Below are 22970 nucleotides of genomic sequence, written 5' to 3' on the forward strand. Positions count from 1 at the left end.
ACTAAAGATTAAATTGTTGTTGTTATTATTATTATCATTATTATTTTCATTATTAAGGATAATAAAGCAATAGATGACCATGCAAGGCTACAACTCAGGATCTCGCAAATAACCGTGCAATTATTCCCTTTTTCCTCCAGGCAAAAGGTGGAAAAGAGAGGGGAAGCATTTTTTTTTAACCCGCATTGATCTATTGGGATCCGGAAGTGTCCTGGCGCATGCCTCTCTTCCCGCTTTGCGCTCTCTTTCCCTTTCTTTCGCTAGGGGCGGGATACTTCTTGGGGCCGCTCTGCCCCGTCGCTCTATGGTGGCCGCTGCCCTTCTCCTCTCGGAGGGGCGGGGCGGGGCAGGAGTCCCTCTGCTGTCCGGAGACCCCGCGAGGTACGTCCGTCTGTCTCGGTTGCTGCAGGCATGAAATGGAGGAGGAGGAGGAGGAGGGAAAAGGAGCCAGGGGAGATCGGGGAGGGGGCTCGAAAACTGGAGGGGTTTCTGGAGGGGTCCCCTACTGCATTGCATTGAGAGGGAACCTCGGAAGCTCAAGAAAGTGTGTTTCTAAGCATGTCCAGAGTGCATTTGCTTTGCACAGGGTCCGGGTGATGTAATCCGCATGAAAGCATTTGCAGATTTACAGGTTAATAGAGTTGGAAGGGACTTTGTAGGTAGTCTAGTCCAACCTCCTCCACCATTTCTGACAGATGGCAGTCCAGTCTCTTCTTGAAAGGAATAAAGCAATTTGTTCCCCAAAGAGAGCTTGGAGACTGTTTTTGTTGTTGCTTTCTTTTCTTTTCTCTTCTCTTCTCTTCTCTTCCTTTCTCTTCTCTTCCGTTTTCTTCTCTTCTTTTTTCTTCTTCTTTTCCTCTTCTTTTTTCTTTTCTTTTCTCACTTCTCTCTTCTCTCTTTTCTTTCCTCTTATTCTTACTCCTCTGCTATTCAATCATAAGTCACTCTCTTTTCAAGATTTGGCTCCCGTGTCCTTGGACCCAGAATGGCAGGCTGGAGGTCCTGCCTGCCTCCTCTTGTTTTGGCATCCCATAATAGCCAGCCGCTGTTAAACCCGAGCTGCACTGGGCTTGGGAGCGTGGCTTTGGGGTAAACATCCCTCTTGCGAGTCCTACTTGCGGGCTTCAATCCTGCCAAAGTCTTACCGGGAGTGACTTGAGTGAAGAGGTGTCCTAACTCTAAACCTCCAAAGAAGCTGCTTTAGATCAGGGTAGGAAGGGGAAACAGTCTGCTGTGGTCTAAAATGTTTGGACTTCAACTCCCATCAGCCTCAGCCAGCGTGGACTTGTTAAGCCACCAACCTCTGCAACCCCCATCTGCTAAGTCTTGTGCAGAATCAGTTACTTTCCCCTCTTACCAACAGCCTAATCTTTACCCTTTTCAAGTCGGAATGTCATTTGAGGATTGCAAAGAAGAACAACCAGGATGATTAGGAGACTGGAGGCTAAAACATATGAAGAGCAGTTGCAGGAATTGGGCGTGGCTGGTCTAGGGAGGAAAAGGACCAGGGGAGACAGGATAGCAGCCTTCCAATATTTGAGGGGCTGCCACAGAGAGGAGGAAGGGGCCAAGCTGTTTTCCAAAGCACCCGAAGGCCAGACAAGGAATAATGGATGGAAACTGAACAAGGAGAGACTCAACCTGGAAATAAGGAGAAACTTTCTGACAGTGAGACCAGCAATCCACCCATGGAACAGAAGTTGCCTTCAGAAGTTGTGGGAGGTTCATCACTGGAGGCTTTCAAGAAGAGATTGGACTGCCATCTGTCAGAAATGGTGCAGGGTGGAGGGGTTGGACTAGATGACCTACAAGGTCCCTTCCAACTCTGCTAATTGTAAATTCCTAGCACAGGCTTTCGGCTTCAAATATTTAAAAAGAGAGTCTGGTTTGGTTTTTTTTTTGCTTTTTTGAATAAGGCTTCCTTCTTCCACCACTAGCAGTAGGACTGTAATTTTTTCTCAGCACCTGTCATATTGGGTTAACAATATGCTGGGTCCAAATAATGTGAACTATTCCAATCCTGCACATTTCAGGATTACTAACTTGAAGCTGCAAATCTAATGGTACTTCTTAGATGGCAGGAATGAGTTCGGATGTCTCTGCCTCCCTTTGGCACCATCTAATGACCAGCGGCTTCCGTGCAGCCTGGATCTCCTACCTCCACCTTACCTTGAATAGCACCTATACAAGTAGTCTTTGACTTACAATCACAATTGGGACAGGACCTTCCATTGCTAAGCAATGCGTTTGTTCGATGAGGGGTGCTCGATTTTATCACTTTCACCACGGTCATTAAGCGAATCACTCCGTTGTTAAGCAAACCGGACTTCCCCCATTGACTTTGCTTGCCAGAAGCATCCTGGGAACGATGGAAATGGCGATCATGTAACCTGGGATGCTACAACCATAAATACATATAAAGCCTTAGTAAGGATACTGGAATACTGTGTCCAGTTTTGGTCACCAGGTTACAAAAAAAGATGTTGAGACTTTGGAAAAAGAAGAGCAACTAAGAGGATCAAAGGCCTGGAGACTAAAACCTATGAAGAGCAGTTTGCAGGATTTGGGTCTGGCTAGTCTGGAGAAAAGAACTAGCGGGGGACATGAGAGCAGTACTCCAGTGTTTGAGAGGCTGTGAGAAAGAAGAGAGGGGTCAACTTATTCTCCAAAGCACCAGAGGGCAGGACAAGAAAAAAAATGGAGGGAAAATAAGGAGGGAAGCAACCTGGAACTGAGGAGAAACTTCCTAAGAGTGAGGACAATTAACCAGTGGAACAGCTTGCCACCAGAAGTTGCGGGTGCTCCAGCACTGGAGGTTTTTAAGAAGAGACTGGACAGTCACTTGTCTGAGATGGTTTAGGGTCTCCTGCTTGAGCAGGGGGATGGACTAGAAGACCTCCAAAGTCCCTTCCAGCTCTGTTCTGACTCTAACTATTCTTCGGATTGTGAAAAAAATACCTGGGTGGTAACCTTTGCTGGCAGGTAATGCTGTTGGATCACTTTTCCTGTTCGTTTGCATTCCTTCCAAGGATGGGACTGACCAGAGAGAAAAACATCTAGATAGACAGACAGACAGACAGACAGACAGACAGACAACCAGAGAAGTGGAAATACAGATCTTTTTAATGGAGATGTCCCTGAGTGAGCTGAGTATTAACAGTTGAGACTTTTTAGCTGTATTATTTCTTCAACCTTTTATGATCCTGTGCCCTCCAGATCTGCTGGCAATTTAATTGCCATAATTACCAGTCAAATCTATCTGTGTTTTTTATTTATTTTGTTTTGTCAAGCGATTATTAGATAACAAGTATAAGTATAAACATGGTTATGAATACATGAAATGGATACATATAAGAAAAATTTAAAAATACAAAAGAAACAATAGGACAGGGATGGTGGGCACGTTGGTGCGCTTATGCACGCCCCCTACAGAGACCTCTTAGGAAAGGGGTGAGGTCAATAGTAGACAGTCTAAGGTTAAAGTTTTTGGGGTTTGGAGAAGAAACCACAGAGTCAGGTAGAGTATTCCAGACATTGACCACTCTGTTGCTGAAGTCGTATTTCTTTCAATCAAGTTTGGTGCGGTTAACCTTGAGTTTGTATCTATTGTTTGCTCTTGTGTTGTTATGGTTGAAGCTGAAGTATTCATTGACAGGTAGGACATTGCAATGTATGATTTTATATACTATACTTAGATTGGACCGAAGGCGGTGTAGTTCTAGGTTTTCTAGGTCTAGAATTTCAAGTCTGATGGCATAAGGTATTCTTCAACGAGTAGAGGAGTGGAGAACTCTTCTTGTGAAATATTTCTGGACGTTCTCAGTTGTAGTAATATCAGCGGTTGCAAGGAGTTGAGAAATGACTGGATCAGGGCTCTCCAACCTTGGCAACTTTAAGACTTGTGGAATTCTGGGAGTTGAAGTCCACAAGTGTTAAAGTTGCCAAGGTTGGAGACCCCTGGACTAGATAGCATTTAATACATCAATCATGATCTTTGCTGGTGGGGCGTTTCAGACATTTAATGGTGCTAGAGGTAACCAGAGGTTAGTTTATTTTTCATTTAGTAGCTAGGCTGACCTCCTGCCTTTCCTCCAGCCAAAGGATGGCAGATTTAACGCTCCCTTGTTCATGTGTTTCTTCTACAACAGCAATCTTGGGAGGTGGGTTGGGCTGAGAGGGGGGGATTGGTCCGAAGCATTCAAGGAGCTTCGATAGTTGGAGATGGAATTCAACTCAGCTCTTTCCTTTTCTGATGTGAATCGAAGCTGGGGTGTTACTTGATTGGAATTCTCCATGGAGATTCTCAATCATCCAGGATTGGCCCAAACATCCAGGATTGTTTTTCTTTCTAAATGTTTCGCTTCTGATCCAAGAAGCTTCTTCACTTCTGAAGAACTTAACGGGAAAAGCTTCTTGGATGAGAAGTGAAAGGTTTTCCAAGAACAACAACTTCAACAAGAAAATCCGGTTACCTTTTACAAAACCATCTTTGGGGATTTGATTGGTTTGAAATGCTGTTTGCTTGGCTGACTCAGCCTTCCCTCCTTCCGAGGCCAGTAAAATGAGGACCCAGATTGTTACGGGATAATACGCTGACTCTGTAAACTGCTTAGAGAATGCTGTAAAGCACTGTGAAGCGGTATATAAGTCTAAGTGCTAGTGTTAGTTCCATACATAAATTGCAGAGCTAAAGGAGAGATTTTTGGCACCTTGAGACACAAACCAGGTACACACACACATGCAAACACAGTATCTGGGAGAAATAAAATGCTTATCTCCAAATCACACTACTGTATGTATAAAGGATGTATTCATCAGTGCTATGCAGAGATGCTTCTTGCGATACAATATTCCTGAAATCATGAAAGTGAGCGGTTAGTGTAACATATTTCTTACCTGCCTTTTCACTATCCAGCTTAGTGTGTGTAGTTTTTCCTACCTGATACCAGAATGTCAGTGGTTTTCCAATATTGGGGGTTCAGGGTAGATCCATTGCAATAGACTGAAGAGTTATGAAAGGCATAAGCTTGTAACCTGTGGAGGCCTTGCTGGTCTCCAAGATTGAGGGTTTTCTTGCAGACATTTCATTACCCAACTAGATAACATCATCAGTGCTTGAATGGAGTGAGTTTGTTCTCTGTTTATGCCCTGTCAGTATTGGTGTAACTGTTATTAATGGTTCCCTAATTGTTTGAGTTGGTAGTTCTTTGATTGGGGTTATAGTTTATTGCTTGACTGTTGGCCTCAGACAAACTATCAAAGAGACAACTCGGGAAAATATTCTCTTCCTTTGGTAGCTTGTAGTCTGGTTCCCTTGAAATGTCTTGGACTACAACTTCCATAGACCCCCATTTAGCACATCTAATGGGTGTGATTTATGGGTATTCTTGCTTCAAAGAATGAAGCAAGCATGTTCCTGAGTTGGTCAGTTGTAGGATATTTTACTGGGAGAAAATTGGTATCTGGGTTTGGGCCCAGTTTTGTTTATTCAAAGGAATCTTTTACAACACAACCAAATTGCTCTCTGTTTGCTTTCCTGAATCCCTAAAAATTACTCTCTTCTTTTGACATCTCTTGATGCTATCTGAACCTGATCTGACTTTTCCCAACTGAGGTTTGTCCTAATGAATCATTTTCAAATGTTCAGGGACTCGGAGGAAAACATGGGTAGAAGGTTAAGTAACCTAATATCTGAATTTCTTCCCATTATTGCAGCCTGGATAAACATTGCATGTGTGTGTTAGAGCTGCGTGCCTATCTTAGTAGCTGGGAAGGTAAGCCAATAAGTGCTTTTGGGGTGGGAGGAAGGAACTAAGTGTTCCTTATTGTTCAATATAGCCTTTTATTGTAAGACAATAAGGGGTCTGGAGGCTAAACCGTGCTATGAAGAGGAAAACCGGATATATCAAGTCTTGTGAAGAGAAGGATTAGGGGTGATAGGATAGCAGTCTTCCAATACTTGGGGGGCTGTCACAGAGAAGATGGGGTTGATGTATTCTCCAAAGGGAATAGGTACAAGACAAGAAATAATGGATTTAGATTAGCAGAGTTGGAAGGGACCTTGTAGGTCATCTAGTCCAACTCCCCATTTCTGACAGATGGCAGTCCAATCTCTTCTTGAAAGCTTCCAGTGATAAAGCTCCCACAACTTCTGAAGGCAACTTCTGTTCCATGGTTTGGTTGATCTCACTGTCAGAAAATGTCTCCTTCTTTCCAGGTTGAATCTCTCCTTATTCAGTTTCCATCCATTATTCCCTGTCTGGCCTTCTGGCACTTTGGAAAAGAGTTTGACCCCTTCATCTCTATAGCAGCCCCTCAAATATTGGAAGTCTGCTATCATTTCTCCTCTGGTCCTTCTCTTCGCTAGACTAGCCAGGCCCAGTTCCTGCAACATTTCTTGGTTGATTTTAGCTTTCCATCCCTTAATCAGGGATTCTACCAGTTCTCACCTATTCGCTAGAACCGGTTGTTAACATTCTAAGCAGTTCGGAGAATCAGTTGTTGGAAGAAATTGCTGGCCTAATCCTGTAAGGAAGGCAGGAAGGAAACATTCTGGTGTTGCTTACAGAAACTGCCTCTCCGTTAACCCTTATTCCATTCTTGGCAGGACTAGACTTCCTGTCTCAGGAACTTCTCTGGAGTTGTTTTTCCTTCCTTTGCTGGTACTTTGCTTGTGTGGAGTGACCATTCAAAGTTACAATGGCACTGAAAAAAGTGACTTATGACCGTTTTTCACATTTACGACTGTTGCAGCATCCCCACAGTCACGAGAGGCCAGGCGAGGAGATGCGTGCCTCGATGTGAGTGATGTTGAGTTGGCCACGCCCAGCCAATAACATGACCACCAAGCCACGCCCACCAACTTAGCCACACCCACAGAACCCATTGTTTAAAAATTTGAATCCCACCCCTGCCCTTAATCATCTTTGTTGCTCTTCTCTGCACTCTTTCTAGAGTTTCAACATCTTTTTTTATAGTGTGGTGACCAAAACTGGATGCAGGACTCTAGGTGTGGAAGGAATGGATGGACACTAATCAAGGAGAGAAGCAACCTAGAACTAAGGAGAAATTTCCTGACCCTTAAAACAAGTAACCAGTGGAACAACTTGGCTCCAGAAGTTGTAGGTGCTCCATCACTGGAGAATTTTGAGAAGAGATTGGAAAGACATTTGTCTGAAATGATATAGGGTTTCCTGCTAGAGCAGGGGTTGGACTAGAAGACCTCCAAGGTCCCTTCTACCCCCCTTTCTCTACATTCTAAGCAATTATATGGTGGGCATCAGTGCCCCTTTCTCATTCTCTCAGCCCTCCCTTACTGAAATCGATGCAGCGTTTTTTCCCTTCCAAACCTGAAGCTCTTCTGGATGTTATATTGAAAAATTGCCCTCCTTAATTTACCTGAAGAGTCCCAGGTTGGAGAAAGTGCTGATGGTTCTTCTACCTACCGGGGGGGGTGGGGGGGGCATTGCGGTCCCCATCCTAAAGTCAGCAAACCAGTCCCTCCTTCTTTTCCTGAACGTTCGAAAATGAAAAGCCAATTGGCCAATTTTTTTACAAGAGTGATCTTTGTTCTGCCCAGCTACGTGCTAAACGAGCAGATGAAAAGTCTTCGGAGGAGCTTCAAAGGAGGAGCTGACTTAATGCACCAATTAATACACTCATTTCCAATTAGAAGACCTGGGATGGCTCAGAAAAATGGTACAGTCAGGGGCCATACACCCTTAACAAAAATCGGTTGCAAAGTTAGTGCCAATCTCTTGCTTGCCTTTTAATCCTCCAAGAGCGAATAGCAGCAATGGCACTTAAGATTTATATACCGCTTCGCGGTGCTTTTACAGCCCTCCCTAAGCCATTTACAGAGTCAGCCTCTTGCCCCCAAACAATCTGGGTCCTCATTTTACCCACCTCAGAAGGATGGAAGGCTGAGTCAACTTTGAGCTGGTCAGGATCAAACTGCTAGCAGTGGGCAAAATTAGCCTGCAACACTGCATTCTAAGCACTCAGAAGGAAGGAAGGAAGGAAGGAAGGAAGGAAGGAAGGAAGGAAGGAAGGAAGGAAGGAAGGAAGGAAGGAAGGAAGGAAGGAAATGAGAGAGACAGAAAGAATACAGGAAGGAAGGAGGGAAAGAAATGAGAGAGAGACAGATAGAAGACAGGAAGGAAGAAAGGAAAGAAATGAGAGAAAGACAGAAGAGAGGAAGGAAGGAAATGAGAGAGAGAGAGAGAAGACAGGAAGGAAGGAAATGAGAGAAAGATAGATCGAAAGAAGACAGGAAGGAAGGAAGGAAGGAAATGAGAGAGACAGACAGAAAGAAGACAGGAAGGAAGGAAGGAAGGAAATGAGAGAGAGAGAGAGAGAAGACAGGAAGGAAGGAAATGAGAGAAAGACAGATCGAAAGAAGACAGGAAGGAAGGAAGGAAGGAAATGAGAGAGACAGACAGATAGAAGACAGGAAGGAAGAAAGGAAAGAAATGAGAGAAAGAGAGAAGAGAGGAAGGAAGGAAATGAGAGAGACAGACAGAAAGAAGACAGGAAGGAAGGAAGGAAATGAGAGACAGAAAGAAGACAAAGAAAGGAAGGAAGGAGGGAGGAATGGAGGGAAGGAAGGAAGGAAACAACAATAGCCCTTAGACTTATGTACCACTAAACAGGGCTTTACAGCCCTTTCTAAGCAGTTTACAGAGTGAGCATTTTGCCCCCAATAATCTGAATCCTCATTTTACCCACCTCAAAAGGATGGAAGGCTGAGTTAACTTTGAGCCGATCAGGATCGAACTGCTGGCAGTCAGCAGTGAGTTAACCTGCAATACTGCATTCTAACCACTGCGCCACCACGGCTCTTGGATTCGTTGTACAGGTAATCCTTAACTTACAACCCTTCATTTGGCCATCATTCGAAGTTGCATCAGTACTGAAAAAAGTGACTTACACCCGGTCCTCGCACTTAACGACCCTTGCACAATCCCCACTGCACCTGAGCAAAACTCAAGCATTTGGCCACAGGCATATATTTAGCAATGGTTGAAGCTTCCTGGGAAAAGAACCATTTCTGTAAATCTAAAAAAAAAAAACCCAAGGTTTGTTTTTCCTTATAAACCAGACAGAGGAGTATTATTTGCCCAGGATTATATGTGTTATAAATAGTCGATTCCTGAGGACAGCAAAATCTAGGCTTACAAAAAAAATCAACCTTTTTTTGCTTTAAGTTGTGTCCTTTGGGAGAAAGGAACATTCTTCTTGAATTTGACAATAAAGGGACTTCCCAGCCGATCCCAGGATTCATGCATGACATTTGAGAGGACCAGAATATTTTTCAAGCCGACATCTGTATGTCTGCCTCTCTCTCTCTGTCTCTCTCCACCCAAAGCAAACAGCTGCTCTTCCAGAGGGCTGGAAATCAACGTGGCTGTTCTCTCTCATTGGAAGCCTGTCTGCTTTGCTCCCCCTTCCCCTCCTTTAAAAAGCAAAACAAAACAAAACACAGCGGCTAAAAAGCCAGCCCACAGCCGAATGCCCCACGGAGCTCTCTCAGCCCCTGTGCAGCGTAGTGGAAGGGCTCCCCACCAGGAACCAAAGAGAGGCTGCCTCGTGCTCGATTGACAGATTTACAGATTCACAAGAGTTGGAAGGGACCTTGTAGGTCATCTAGTCCAAACCCCTGCATGAGCAGGAGACCCTACACCATTTCGGGCCAGTGGCAGAAGTGGGCTGCTAGGGGTTCGGCAGGGTTTGGGGGAGCCTCTAGCTAAGATTCTGCGCAGTCTGGAGAACCCCGAAATTCCATTCCTGGCTGGCCCGGCCCGGCCCTCCCAGGAGCCCCCACACAACCCGTTTTGGATGTAGGTAAGTGCAGGGCGCATGCAGAGGCTCAGGGAGGGGGAAAAACGGGCCTCCCGGAAGTTCAGGAAGGCCGGAAATGGGCCTGTTTCTGACTTCCAGAGAGCCTCCGGAGCCCAGGGAGGCCGTTTTTGCCCTCCCGGAAGCTCGAGGAAAGCCTCCGGAGTCCGGGGAGGGCAAAAACGCCCCCCCCCGACCATGGTGCAGGAGGCCGGCTAGGCCACGCCTACCATGGCCACGCCCAACCAGCAACTGGGCAGAGAACCCCTCGCTAAAATTTTTGAAGCTTAGCCCTGGCCGGCAGTGCACATGGACTCTTCTTCTTGAAGGTCCCAAGGGATGGCGCTCCCACAACTTCCGAAGGCCACTTCTGTTCCACGGGTTGATTGTTCTCACCATCATAAAATGTCTCCTTATTTCCAGGTTGAATCTCTCCTTGATCAGTTTCCATCCATTATTCCTTGTCTGGCCTTCGGGTGCTTTGGAGAATAGCTTGACCCCTTCCTCCTCTCTGTGGCAGCCCCTCAAATATTGGAAGGCCGCTCTCCTGTCTCCCCTGGTCCTTCATTAGACTCCCTTTTTATTGCATTTGTGCTTTCCCCCCCTGAAGTCTATCCTTTCGTGGATGGATTCTTCTGCTGGAGCAGGAATTCCTCTCTGCCGAAGAACCGGCAAAGAAGATTTTTGAATTCTGTTCGCCTTCTCCTGTTTGGTGTTTAAGCGAAACATAGCCAAGGGGAGCCTCTTCCAAGGAACTCACTCAGTCAGGCATGGCTGGGAAAGGCTGTTGAAACTGCAAACTCCTTGGCAACCTCCTCGGCAAAATCAACTTTGCCTGCCTGCCACCCACCAAATCCTAGAAGTCATTCTCATTTCAGTTTCCCCCAGAGATAGGACAACGTGCCCACCGTTGTCTCTTGCCAAAACACGAATTAAGAAAGAATTAAGAATTAGGAAAGCTATTTTTTTTTCAGGGTTTGTTTTTTTAAAAAACAAAAAACAAACACCAAATCTGAACAGCGACGCCCACCGGAGCTGTTCTTTTAATCGGCTGCTGGTAAGAAGCAGATGGAGAGCAGCGTGACACTTTGCTGTATTTAAAAAGTAACAGCCTCCTGGTCCTATATCCAGCTTTTTTCTGCTACGGAGCCCTTGAAGAATTGAGAGTATCAGGGTAAGCTTGCAATTCTGTTCCCGCATCGGTGAGAGGAAGAGAGAAGGAGGAATGGAACGAGGGGAAAGCTAGAAAGGAGAGGAAAATAGGGGGAGCTAGAGAAAAGGACAGGGACACGGTGGCTCAGTGGCTAAGACTCTGAGCTTGTCGATCAGAAAGTTCGGCAGTCCAACGGTTCGAATCCCTAGCGCCATGTCACGGAGTGAGCTCCCATTACTTGTCCCAGCTTCTGCCAATCTAGCAGTTCGAAAGCACGTTAAAAATGCAAGTAGAAAAATAGGGACCACCTTGGTGGGAAGGGAACAGCGTTCTTTGCGCCTTTGACGTCTAGCCAAATGACCACGGAGACATCTTTGGACAGTGCTTTGCTCTTTGGCTTTGTAACAGAGATGAGCACCTATACCGATATGGGAGGGGAACCTTTAGCTTAAAGAAAAGGAGGAAGAGGAATGGAAAGAAAGGAGTGCGGGAACTCTCAAAAGTTCTAATAAAAATGGAAACACCGCGTCCCATTCAGGTGCTTCTTGGGTAGCTTCAAAGTTCTGAATTTTGTTAAGGGGCTGGATGAGAGCCACGAGCTCAGGAAATTGAGTAAGCAGAGGACAGGAGTTTTCTGACCATGAATGGTGCTTGGTGCTGGTTTCTGGTGGACCAAGATAGTGGAACAAAGAAGGCTGATGGCTGTGTCTTGAGAAGGAGATAAGAGCTTTTCCCTGGGGGCTCTTGACAAATAAGAAATCACTCAGCAGGTTTGTCTGGGTAGGTTTGCATTTTAATAAGTCTGGGAATTACCACAGTCTGAAGGGCTTGGAGAAATCTTGGAAAGAGCTTTGAACGAACAAGTCATTTGTTGCTAAGCTGACTTTCCCAAGAAGCAGGCAGTCTAAGCTAATCTGAAAGAATATCAGAAATTCTTGTTCCTTCATTTCTTTGCCGTTTGCCTCTCCAATGATCAAACTGGTCTTTCGTCATTATTATCGCTGCTTTTGTGACTCTGGTTATCCTTAATATCACTTGTATTCTCTTGCTTTTCTGGCCTTAGGACATTGAAGGTGTAAAAATGGCATGGGTGAAGGGTTAATTTATTTTACTCATTTATTAAATTTATATGCCAGTTACCTCACTGCCCAAAGTGGCTCTTAATTGTAGAAATCATTGTAGAATCATAGAAATCATTGTAGAATCATAGAAATCATTGTAGAATCTTAAAAATCATTGCTTAGGATGATTCAAGGCAATATTCCTTTCCTCTTTGCTTCACAAATCATTTGAAAGCAAGGACACGATAATTTTTCAGCAAGAGCGTCTTTTTAAATAGATGTTTAATTAAATAGTAACACAGAAAGAACAAAACACACAGAAAATTAAGAGACAAAGACTCGCAAGGAAAAAACAATGCATCAAAGTACTTTTTAAAAAGTGGGGAAAGGCAAGAATATTATTAAGAGCAACTTAATAAAGAAATTGGAATTGGCAAGCTAAATACACGGAGAGTGGAAAAAATGATTAAGGGTTTGGCGATTCCGTCATAAGGAGAAGATTGGTTGATATTTAGCCAAAAATCTGATGGTTTGAATGCCTTTAATGAGCTGCCAGACAGAGGATGGAGCAAATATATTTTGTGTTCCTCCAAAGGATAAAACCTGAATCAACAAGTTTACATTTCAATCCAAAGATTCCAGCTAAATATTGAGAAGAATTATGATGATCCAGATTCTTTTGTCTGCAAGTTTTAAAAATTATACTGGATTGGGGAGATGATTTCAGCCAATTTCCTGTATCGGGAAGGAATTCAATGACCTTTATGGCTATGTTCAATTCTTGCTTTTTTAGAATTTCAGAAGGATTTCACCTTCTGAGATGTTACAGAATTTCTGAAAAAAAGAAAGAAAAAGCCACCAAAACAAAATATCTGTGATAAAAAAAAGATTAAAAATTATCTCTTCCTGGACAGCCAACTGGGTATTTATCTTACAAAATATACATTCCCTAGTGCAACTTAAATTTAATCTAATAAAAATCGTCATTGATTTGTGCATTGTGTTCCTTGAAAGTAGCATGCCGGTGGTCCTTGACTTAGGATGACAATTGAGCCCAAAATTTATGTTGTTAGGTGAGACATTGTTCCTCAAAGCCTCTGACAGTGAAAAGGATGCTGGAGGCGATGTGTGCAAGTGAGGTTAGTCAGTGGATGATATCCCCCACAAAATAAGATCTGGTGCCTTTTTTGGTGGGGAAAAAAAAAATAAGACAGGGTCTTATTTTCGGGAAAACGTGGTAGATGATCATCTGATATGGGTTATTTTTGAAGAAGTGTCCTGTAAAGATCAAGAAGCAAATGTTAGGTTTAAAATGCTCAATTGCAATACTTATCTGGCAATTCTGGCCTGGAAGTATTATTCTGAAAGCTCACTTAAAGTTTCCAAGGATTGGCTTTGTAAATCTTTCTTGAATGTGAATTAATTACCTCCAAATAGCAGAATAACAGGGTTGGAAGGGACCTTTGGGGTCTTCTAATCTAACCCCCTACCATTTCAGACAAATGATTGTCTAATCCCTTAAAAACCTCCAGTGTTGGAATATCCACAACTTCTGGAGACAAGTTGTTCCACTGATTGACTATTCTCACTTTCAGGAAATTTCTTCCTAGTTCCAGGTTGCTTCTCTCCTTGATTAGTGTCCATCCATTATTTCTTGCCCTGCCTTCAGGTGCTTTGGAGAATAGCTTGACTCCTTCTTCTTTGTGGAAGCCCCTGAGATGGTGGAATGCTGCTATCATGTCTCCCCTAGTCCTTCTTTTCATTAGACTAGACATACCCAGTTCCTGCAACTGTTCTTGGTTGATTTTAGCTTTCCATCCCTTAATCATCTTTGGTGCTCTCCTCTGCATTTTTTCTAGAATCTCAACATCAAATAAACCTCAAATACTTTATTTGATGCTTAATTACAACACGGGCATGTATATAAACACACATCTCTGACTTTCGTGATTTAAGCTGTAAAGACCTGTCAGAGTACAACATGAGCAGTTTTGTGCAGACATTGTTTACTTTATTTCATCTCCAATTTGAAGAATTGTGGGGCAGATAATAAGAAGGGTTTCTACAGGCCAAACATCTGGAAGAATGCTCCGGATATAGTGGGTAAGCATGCTAAGAAGGGCCATGTTCAAATCTATATGAAACCATGAAGCTTGATAAGCACTGATTGAACACTGAAGATCTTATCTGGTTGGGCAGTGAAACATCTTGCAAACAAACTGCCAAGCTCAGGAAGCATCAAGCACTCCCTGAGCTACAGAAATTCTCTGCCAACCCCGAAGTTGGCCAAACTGTGACCTAGTTTTTCTTTAGGGAGTTTCTCCTTCTCGCAGCTTCAGGGCTGACCCAGCCTGGAACGAAGGGGCAAGGGAGGGGTGGAAGGCTGTAGGGATAGCTGGGGTGTTATAGCATAAATAAAATTCTTTCCCTTGGGAACCAAGGATGTTGGTGCAGGTATTCGAAAGGTGCAGACTGAGGTCACCTAGCAACTGGACTGTGTGCTGATTGGACCATGTGACTGGAGTGTCAGGGTTCCGGCAATTGCCCTAATTAAATCATGAGCCTCGAGCCAAGCTTCAAAAGAATCCAAAATATTTATTAGGAGCAACATGTCAGCATTGAGCCATATGAAGCCAACTCTGCCTCATGTAATTTACGGTCACCTGTGACCCTATTTCCCCCCCCTCCCCCCGGGTGTGTCATAAATCAGATTCTCCAACCACACGGGATGGATGTCATCAATCACATTCTCCAATGAAGGATTTTACCAGGCAGAAAATCCAGTAGCCTAGGCTACAATCTTTGTAAGATAAGCATGAAATGTAATTCTGGTTTTAATTGCCGTACTGCTCCTTTGGGTTTTCCCCCACACCTGCTTGTGGCAACTCAAAAACAGGCATAGGAGTGCTTTACGAGTTGACATGGAGACTCTGGGGGAAAGTTTTACTTTTCATTGGGTGTAAAACCGGAGGGAACTTAGAGATGTTTTTTTTTTCACCAGGAATATTGGCCATTTGATATGTCCCAATAAAATGTTCTTTGAGGAAATTGCCTGCCTCAGAGTTCTTATTGAATGGGATGCATTACTTAGAAACCTGAGATGTTCTTCTGTTGGGAGACTGTCTCTTGCAGTTTTGTCTACATCTGGAAGAGTACAGATGTGCTCCCTGCTGTTCTTTGGTGCTTTCGGGATGGTGGCATGTTTCAAAGATGGCTCCCTCTTTAATTCAAGTTACTTCGTTGATTTTTCGGAGTCCCCATCTCATTAGCTTGCTACTGCTACAAAATTGGGTAGGAAATTGCAATCTTGGGTTATAAAGAGCTGCATTCTGCTCTTCCATTGACCCACCACATCTAAGCACAGATTGCAGAGTTGCCATCGACTCGGAATCGAACCTGGCTGAAGCCCTGCTTTTGCTGCGTCGTAGTTGCCACACACTCTTAAGACGGAGGGGGAAGAGATGGATAGACTGTCTGCAGACATAACAACAAGCCTTCTCATGGGAACCAAGGTCATCCCAACAGGTGCCAGTAGAAAGAGAGGAGGAGCAGGGTGGATTTGATTTAAATCGACTTGATCGATTTAAATCATGATTTAAATCACTAGTAAAAAGGCTTGATTTAAATCGACTTGTTTTAAAGCATCATTTTTCAAGAGCCACTGTCCTCTCTGTCCCGCAGCAGCTTCTTCTGTGACCCGCTGTTGACTCAGCGATAGTCCCATTCCCTTTAACGGGATGGCTAGTCGTGTGACAGGGACACAACATGTTAAGGGACATGGCGGGCCGCAGGTGAGTGGATGTAACGACTCATTCTTGCTTGCGGTTAGAATCTTTAATATTATCATTTGGAAACAAAATGAAAGTTTGCTATTTAGCTTGCAGAGCTCGGATTCATTGAATGAGTTTACTAAAAATGTAAATATTTGCAGAAAATACAGCCTCATGCGACATAACTAAGCTTCACTGCATGCTAAATAAATTAAATTATTAATGTACCTTAAATAGAAAATCATCTTTAGATAGATTTTTTTTTTTATTCCAAAAGCATCTTATTAAAATAAATTTGATAAAAATAAAAAAACCAAATTGATTTAAATAAAAAAATCCGATTTAAATTTTTAAAAAGCCTGATTTTTAAAAAAATATTTTTTATTGATTTTTGTCCACCCAGGAAAGGAGTGATTGAGGAGCCTGCTTCCTGTTTTAATTGGTCAGTGTGACTTGGGACAACTGAGGAAGGAAACTGTTACTCTTTAAATTACGCTCTTAGCGCGGGAAACTTCAGAGTCGGTTTTCACCAGCTGTGCCGATACGATGCATCCAATAAATGTGTTTTTTGATGGACCTGCCTGTCTTTGGAATTCTGATTTCTTTGGATGCTGTACTCGGAACGCTGACAGTTGCTTTGAGTTTTCAGTTGATTCTAGGAGTCCGTGACGGTTCTCTCTTTTTGGGTCTCCCTCCCCCAGGATGTGGGGCTGTCAGCTGAGGCAGGCACTCTGCAGCGTCCACCATCAACTGAAGAAAAGTTTCGGGATTCTCCCAGCTTCGACCCATTGGCATCACACGGTTCCCACCTCGCCCAGCTGTGCCTGGCAGTTAAATGATGGTCATCTAGGTAAGAACTGGACCTTGAAGGGAACGGCGGGGGTCAAAGGAAGTGGGTGTAGGTAGGAGCATCTCTAGGCATCATTGGGGGGATGGAGTTCTTGCCCTAGGTGCCAGCCGCCTGCTCGTGCTCCTTTCCAAAGGCCTACATTCCGCAGTGAATGAGCTGTGGTGGCGCAGTGGTTAGAGTGCAGTACTGCAGGCTACTTCTGCTGACTGCCGACTGACTGCAATTTGGCAGTTCGAATCCCACCAGGCTCAAGGTTGACTCAGCCTTCCATCCTTCCGAGGTGGATAAAATGAGAGGGTTAAGGTTAGGGGCAAGAGGCCAACTCTGTAAACCGCCTAGAGAGGACTGTGAAGCACTGTGAAGTGGTATATAAGTCTTAAGTGCGATTGCTACATTCTGTTCCTTCCCCTTCCTGGTCTTCCTGGCCTGCTCTTGAATGTTGTTATGCATTCCACGCTCACGGTCCATCCACATGTGCATTCCAGCCTTATCGGGGGAGGGGAAAAGAGAGGAGAGGGGACAGGAGGGGAGGATGAGAGGAGAGGAGGGAGGGAGGGAAGGAGGGAGGGGGGGAAGGAAGGAAGGAAGGAAGGAAGGAAGGAAGGAAGGAAGGAAGGAAGGAAGGAAGGAAGGAAGGAAGGAAGGAAATAAATGACAGAGAGAGATAGAAAGAAGACAGGGAGGAAGGAAGGAAGAAAGGAAGGAAATGAGAGAGAGATAGAAGACAGGAAGGGAGGGAGGGAGGGAGGGAAGGAAGGAAGGAAGGAAGGAAGGAAGGAAGGAAATGAGAGAGAGACACAAAGAAGACAGGAAGGAAGGAAGGAAGGAAGGAAGGAAGGAAGGAAGGAAGGAAGGAAATGAGAGGGAGAGATAGAAAGAAGACAGGAAGGAAGAAAGGAAGGAAGGAAATGAGAGGGAGAGATAGAAAGAAGACAGGAAGGAAGAAAGGAAGGAAGGAAATGAGAGAGATAGAAAGAAGACAGGAAGGACGGAAGAAAGGAAGGAAGGAAGGAAGGAAGGAAGGAAATGAGAGATAGATAGAAGACAGGAAGGGAGGGAGGAAAGGAAGGAAGGAAGGAAGGAAGGAAGGAAGGAAGGAAGGAAATGAGAGAGAGACACAAAGAAGACAGGAAAGGAAGGAAGGAAGGAAGGAAGGAAGGAAGGAAGGAAGGAAGGAAGGAAATGAGAGAGAGAGATAGAAGACAGGAAGGGAGGGAGGGAAGGAAGGAAGGAAGGAAGGAAGGGTCCTACAAACCTTCCATTACTTTTCTCATTACATCCCTTTCATGCAAATGATGCCATCTTGGCTTTATAAATACCCACACTTAAGTTTCAGGGAGATGTTTAAGCAGCTTGTTCAGTAGACAGGCAATGGGAAAGCTTATAAAAGAGATTAAGAAATTGGGCTGAGTCACAAGTTATACACAGAGCAGCTCCAATGTTTTTTTTCAGGGTTTCTGAAGGATCTTCCTATCAAAGGCAGGATTAGACCAGCTCCCTGTCTGTTAACCTTTCAGAGCAGGCAAAAACATTTTTTATATAATCACACATTTGCTACCCAAGCAGGTTTGCATTGACCTATTAATCATTTGACCAATTACTTAGTTTTAACTTGTTTTCATAGTGTTTTAATTCTGGATTTTAACAAGGTGTTTTTTTTTTTTAATGCCTTCATATTTGTCTGGACTCCTGGCACTGCTTGGATAACATCCCTGGAGTTTTCTTGGCAGGGTTTTTCAGAAGTTGGTTCTCCCTTGCCTTCTCCTTCCCAAGGCTGAGAGGGAGGGGCCGGTCCAGAGTTCACGCAACTGGCTTTTGTGCCTAAGGCAGGGCCATAATTCTTGGTCTTCTGGCTTCTAATCCAGGGCCTTTTTACCACTACTTCAAATTGGCTGTCTAACAGTGCTTATAATTGCCTTTTATTATTTCTGTCAATTCTGTTGAGTGAAACATTACCAAGCCTCAGTGCACATTGGCAATTAGTTGCAAAACAGGGCAGTTTATTTCCTGAACATTTTCCCATGGGGGAAAAAAAAAAGGCAACCTTTGTATGTTCAGGTGTGGTCCATACATTTCTGGAAGTATATTTGCTGATATTTGGGGCTCTGTTCCTGAACAAGACCACACTTGGAATTCTGGATCCAGTTTTGGTCACCATCTTACAGAAAAGTTGTTGGGAATCTAGAGAGAGTGCGGAAAAACAGCAACAAAGATAATTAGTGGGCTGGAGGCAAAATTGCATGATGAACAAGTGAGAGGATTAGGTATGTTTAGTCTAAAAAGAGAAGGATCAGAGGTGACGTGATAGCAGTCTTCCAATCTCTCAGGGGCTGCCCCAAAGAAGACGGAGTCAAGCTATTGTCCAAAGCACCTGAGGGCAGGACAAGAAGCAATGGGTGGAAACTGATCAAGGAGAGAAGCAACTCTCTCTTCTCTTCTACTCTACTCTTCCCTAGAACTAAGAAATTTCCTGACAGTTAGAACAATTAACCAGTGGAACAACTTGTCTTCAGAAGTTGTGGATGCTCCAACACTGGAGGTTAAGAGATTGAACAGCCATTTGTTTGAAAAGATATAGGGTCTTCTGCTTAAGTGGAGGGTTGGACTAGAAGACCTCCAAAGTCCCTTCTGAATCTATTCGTCTGTATTCTGCAAGTTGCACGGATGGTAAAATATGCTCGTAGTTTAAGAGGAAGTGGAAAGCTTTCTTTCTGTCACTTGTTTTGACCGAGGGAAGGGTCTTCTTTTCCTAGAGCTGAAATACAGGGACACTCTGATGCGCTTCGATTACTTTTGGCTGCGGGACCACTGCCGCTCGCCGTCTTGCTACAACACCAAGACCAACCAACGCAGTCTGGATACGGCCAGTGTGGATCTCACGATCAAGCCCCAGGCGGTACGAGTCGATGAGACCACGCTCTTTCTCACCTGTGAGTTTCTGGAGTTTTGTGTCTCCAAAGGCAGAGGGGGAGATGCTTCTGGAGAATGCTTCTCTCTTTCTCTCTCCCTCTCTTCTCTCTCTTTCTCTCCCTCTCCTCTCTCTCTTTCTCTTCTCTCTCTCCCTTTCCTCTCCTTTCTCTTCTCTTCTCTTCTCTCTTTGGTCCTCTCTCTCTTTTCCTTTCCTCTCTCTCTCTTCTCTTCGCTCTCTCCCCTCTTTATTTCCCCTCTCCTTTCTTTTCTCTTCTCTCTCTTCTCTCCTTTCTCTCTTTCCCTCTCCTCTCTCTCTTTCTCTCCCTCTCCTCTCTCTCTTTCTCTTTTCTCTCTCTCCCTTTCCTCTCCTTTCTCTTCTCTTCTCTTCTCTTCTCTTCTCTTCTCTTCTCTTCTCTTCTCTTCTCTTCTCTTCTCTTGTCTTCTCCCTTTGGTCCTCTCTCTCTTTTCCTCTCCTCTCTCTCTCTCCTCTCTTCTCTCTCTCCTCTCTTTATTTCCCTTTCTTCTCCTTTCTTTTCTCTCCTCTCTCCTCTCCCCCCCTCATGTGCGTGAGTTTGTGTTTGTGTTTATAGCAAAAGTAAAGTTGTTGGAACATTCAAATGTGCTTGGAGATTTTGTTCAAGATGAAAGTGGAGGGGGAGAAAAACACTCTAGTTGGTGAATAATTTAGAGAAGGAATTATTCTGTTCTCATGGATTCTTTCCTTCCTTCTTTGGCCGTTCAATTGACCCTGAACTCAGTAGTTTGTTCAGGAACCCACATGGAGCCCGCAAAACGGATCTTCTGCAATCCCAGACCTCCTGACTGGATAGGGCTAAGCATTTTAGCTGTTTGGGGAGGAGGATTTTGGAGAAGTTTGGGGGACACATTGCACCCATTAAACCCCCATCTCCCTGGTAAAGAATCGAGACCTTTTTTTCTTTTTAAACAATCCCAAAATGTGCTAACCAAGTTTACAAGGGCTACTAACCTAGTTTACAAGAAGCAAAACCAAGCCACTTGAGAACTTAGTGCAGGGGTCCCCAAACGTGGCAACTTGAAGACTTGTGGACTTCAACTCCCAGAATTCTCCAGCCAGCATAGAATTCTGGGAGTTGAAGTCCACAAGTCTTCAAGTTGCCACATTTGGAGACCTCTGGCTTAGTGGTACAAGACCCATGTTTTGAAGAACGTTCCCATAATCCTGTCTAACGTCAACTCATAAAACATTCCTATGCCTGGCAGTGCCAGTATGTCGCCTCTAATAAATCCTTTCAAGTTTTTTGAAGTTTGGCTCGAGAATCATGATTTCATTAGTGCGATTGCTGGAATCCAGACCTCTGTCTCCCTCTCGCCACCAGGGCCAGATGGCCACGTGACCAAGTATGGTCTGGAATGGCTGATGATGAACAGCTACGAGGGACAGAAGCAGCAGGTCATGCAACCCCGGATCCTGTGGAACGCTGACATTTACCAGGAAGCTCAAGTGCCCTCCGTCGACTATCGCAGTTTCTTGGAAACCAATGAGGGGCTGAGAGAATTCCTGCAGAACTTCCTGCTATACGGCATTGCATTCGTGGAAAACGTTCCCCCGACCAAAGAGGACACGGAAATCATAGCAGAGAGGATTAGTTTGATCAGGTAACTACGAAACATTGGAATAGAATAAGGATAAGGATAGAATAAGAATAAGAATACAATAGAATAATAACTAGGATAGGATAGGATAGGATAGGATAGGATATTGGAATGAGAGAATAGAAATAGGATAGGATAGGATAGGATAGGATAGGATAGGATAGGATAGGATAGGATATTGGAATGAGAGAATAGAAATAGGATAGGATAGGATAGGATATTGGAATGAGAGAATAGAAATAGAATAGAATAGAATAGAATAGAATAGAATAGAATAGAATAGAATAGAATAGAATAGAATAGAATAATAACAATAGAATAGAATAAGAATTAGAATAGAATAAGAATAGAATAGAATAGAATAGAATAGAATAGAATAGAATAGAATAGAATAGAATAATAACAATAGAATAGAATAACAGAATAGAATAAGAATAGAATATAGAATAGAATAGAATAGAATAATAATAAAATAGAATAATAAGAATAGAATAGAATAAGAATAGAATAGAATTAGAATAGAATAGAATAGAATAGAATAGAATAGAATAGAATAGAATAGTTGGAAGGTACCTTTGAGGTCTTCTAGTCCAACCCCCTGCTTAGGCAGGAAACCCTACACCACTTCAGATAAATGGTTATTCAGCATCTTTTTAAAATCTTCCAGGGTTGGACCATTGACAACTTCTGGAGGGCAAGTTGTTCCACTGGTTAATGCTTCTCACTGTTTGGATGTTTCGCCTTAATTCCGGGTTGCTTCTCTCCTTGATTAGTTTCCATCCATTGTTTCCTGTCCTGCCCTCTGGTGCTTTGGAGAATAAGTTGCCCCTCCCTCTCCTTTGGGGCAGCCCCTCAAATGCTGGAATGCTGCTCTCATGTCTCCCCTAGTCCTTCTTTTCTCCAGACTGGCTTTACGCAAATCCTGCAACTGTTCTTCATCTGTTTTGGTCTCCAGGCCTTTAATCATCCTAGTTTTTCTTCTTTGCACTTTTTCCAAAGTCTCAACATCTTTTTTTTTTTAGCCTAAAATTTCTGTTGCTAAGCAAGGCGTTTGTTAAGTGAGTGGTGCCCCATTTTACAACCTTATTGTCACGGTTGTTAAGCGAATTATTAAAGTTGTTAAGTGAATCATGCCGTCATTAAGCGAATCTGGCTTCTTCCATTAACTTTGCTTGTCAGAAACTCCCTAGGAAGGTTGCAAGTGACAATCCAGGATGCTGCAACCATTGTACATACAAGCTAGTTGCTAAGAACCAGAAATTGGATGATGTGACTGTGGGGATACTACAATGGTTACAAGGGTGAGAACTGGTCACAAGTCACTTTTTTCAGTGCTGTTGTAACTTTGAACAGTTATTAAACCAACGGTGGTAAGGGCTACCTTTGAATAGAATAGAAGCTGGGAGGGACCTTGGAGGTCTTCTAGTCCAGCCCCCTGCTCAACAGGAGAACCTATACCATCTCAGACAAGTGACTGTCCAGTGTCTTCTTAAAAACCTCCAGTATAAAGCACCCACAACTTCTGAAGGCAACTTCTGTTCCACTGGTTAATTGTCCTCACTGTTAGGAAGTTTCTCCTTAATTCCTGATTGCTTCTGTCCTTGGTTGGTTTCCACCCATTGCTTCTTGTCCTGCCCTCTGGTGCTTTGGAGAATAATTTGACCCCCTCTTCTTTGTGGCAGCCCCTGAAATATTGGAACACTGGTCTCATGTCACCCCTAATTCTTCTTTTCATTAGATTAGCCAAACCCCAA

At 43.8% G+C, this 22970-nt stretch overlaps 1 protein-coding gene across 4 annotated transcripts in view; it reads left to right on the top strand.

Annotated features, from left to right (window-relative positions):
- The first annotated feature begins 243 nt into the window (after positions 1-243).
- The window catches only part of TMLHE (trimethyllysine hydroxylase, epsilon), a 34014-nt gene continuing 11287 nt past the window's right edge, over positions 244-22970 (top strand). The window contains exons 1-4 of one of the 4 annotated variants that reach the window (XM_026702995.2): positions 244-381; positions 16523-16671; positions 19425-19601; positions 20940-21219. In XM_026702995.2, the coding sequence (XP_026558780.1) occupies positions 305-381; positions 16523-16671; positions 19425-19601; positions 20940-21219 (683 nt within the window). In that variant the 5' untranslated portion in view covers positions 244-304. Of the gene's footprint in view, positions 382-10808; positions 11012-14628; positions 14700-15735; positions 15843-16522; positions 16672-19424; positions 19602-20939; positions 21220-22970 lie in introns of those variants that run through there. The other 3 variants (XM_026702997.2, XM_087941019.1, XM_087941018.1) reach the window with 3 other exon arrangements.

This window comes from Pseudonaja textilis, chromosome 12, assembly GCF_049901715.1.
Source record: "Pseudonaja textilis isolate UNSWEBS1 chromosome 12, rPseTex1.2, whole genome shotgun sequence".
In the NCBI taxonomy this organism is placed as follows: Eukaryota; Metazoa; Chordata; class Lepidosauria; order Squamata; family Elapidae; genus Pseudonaja; species Pseudonaja textilis.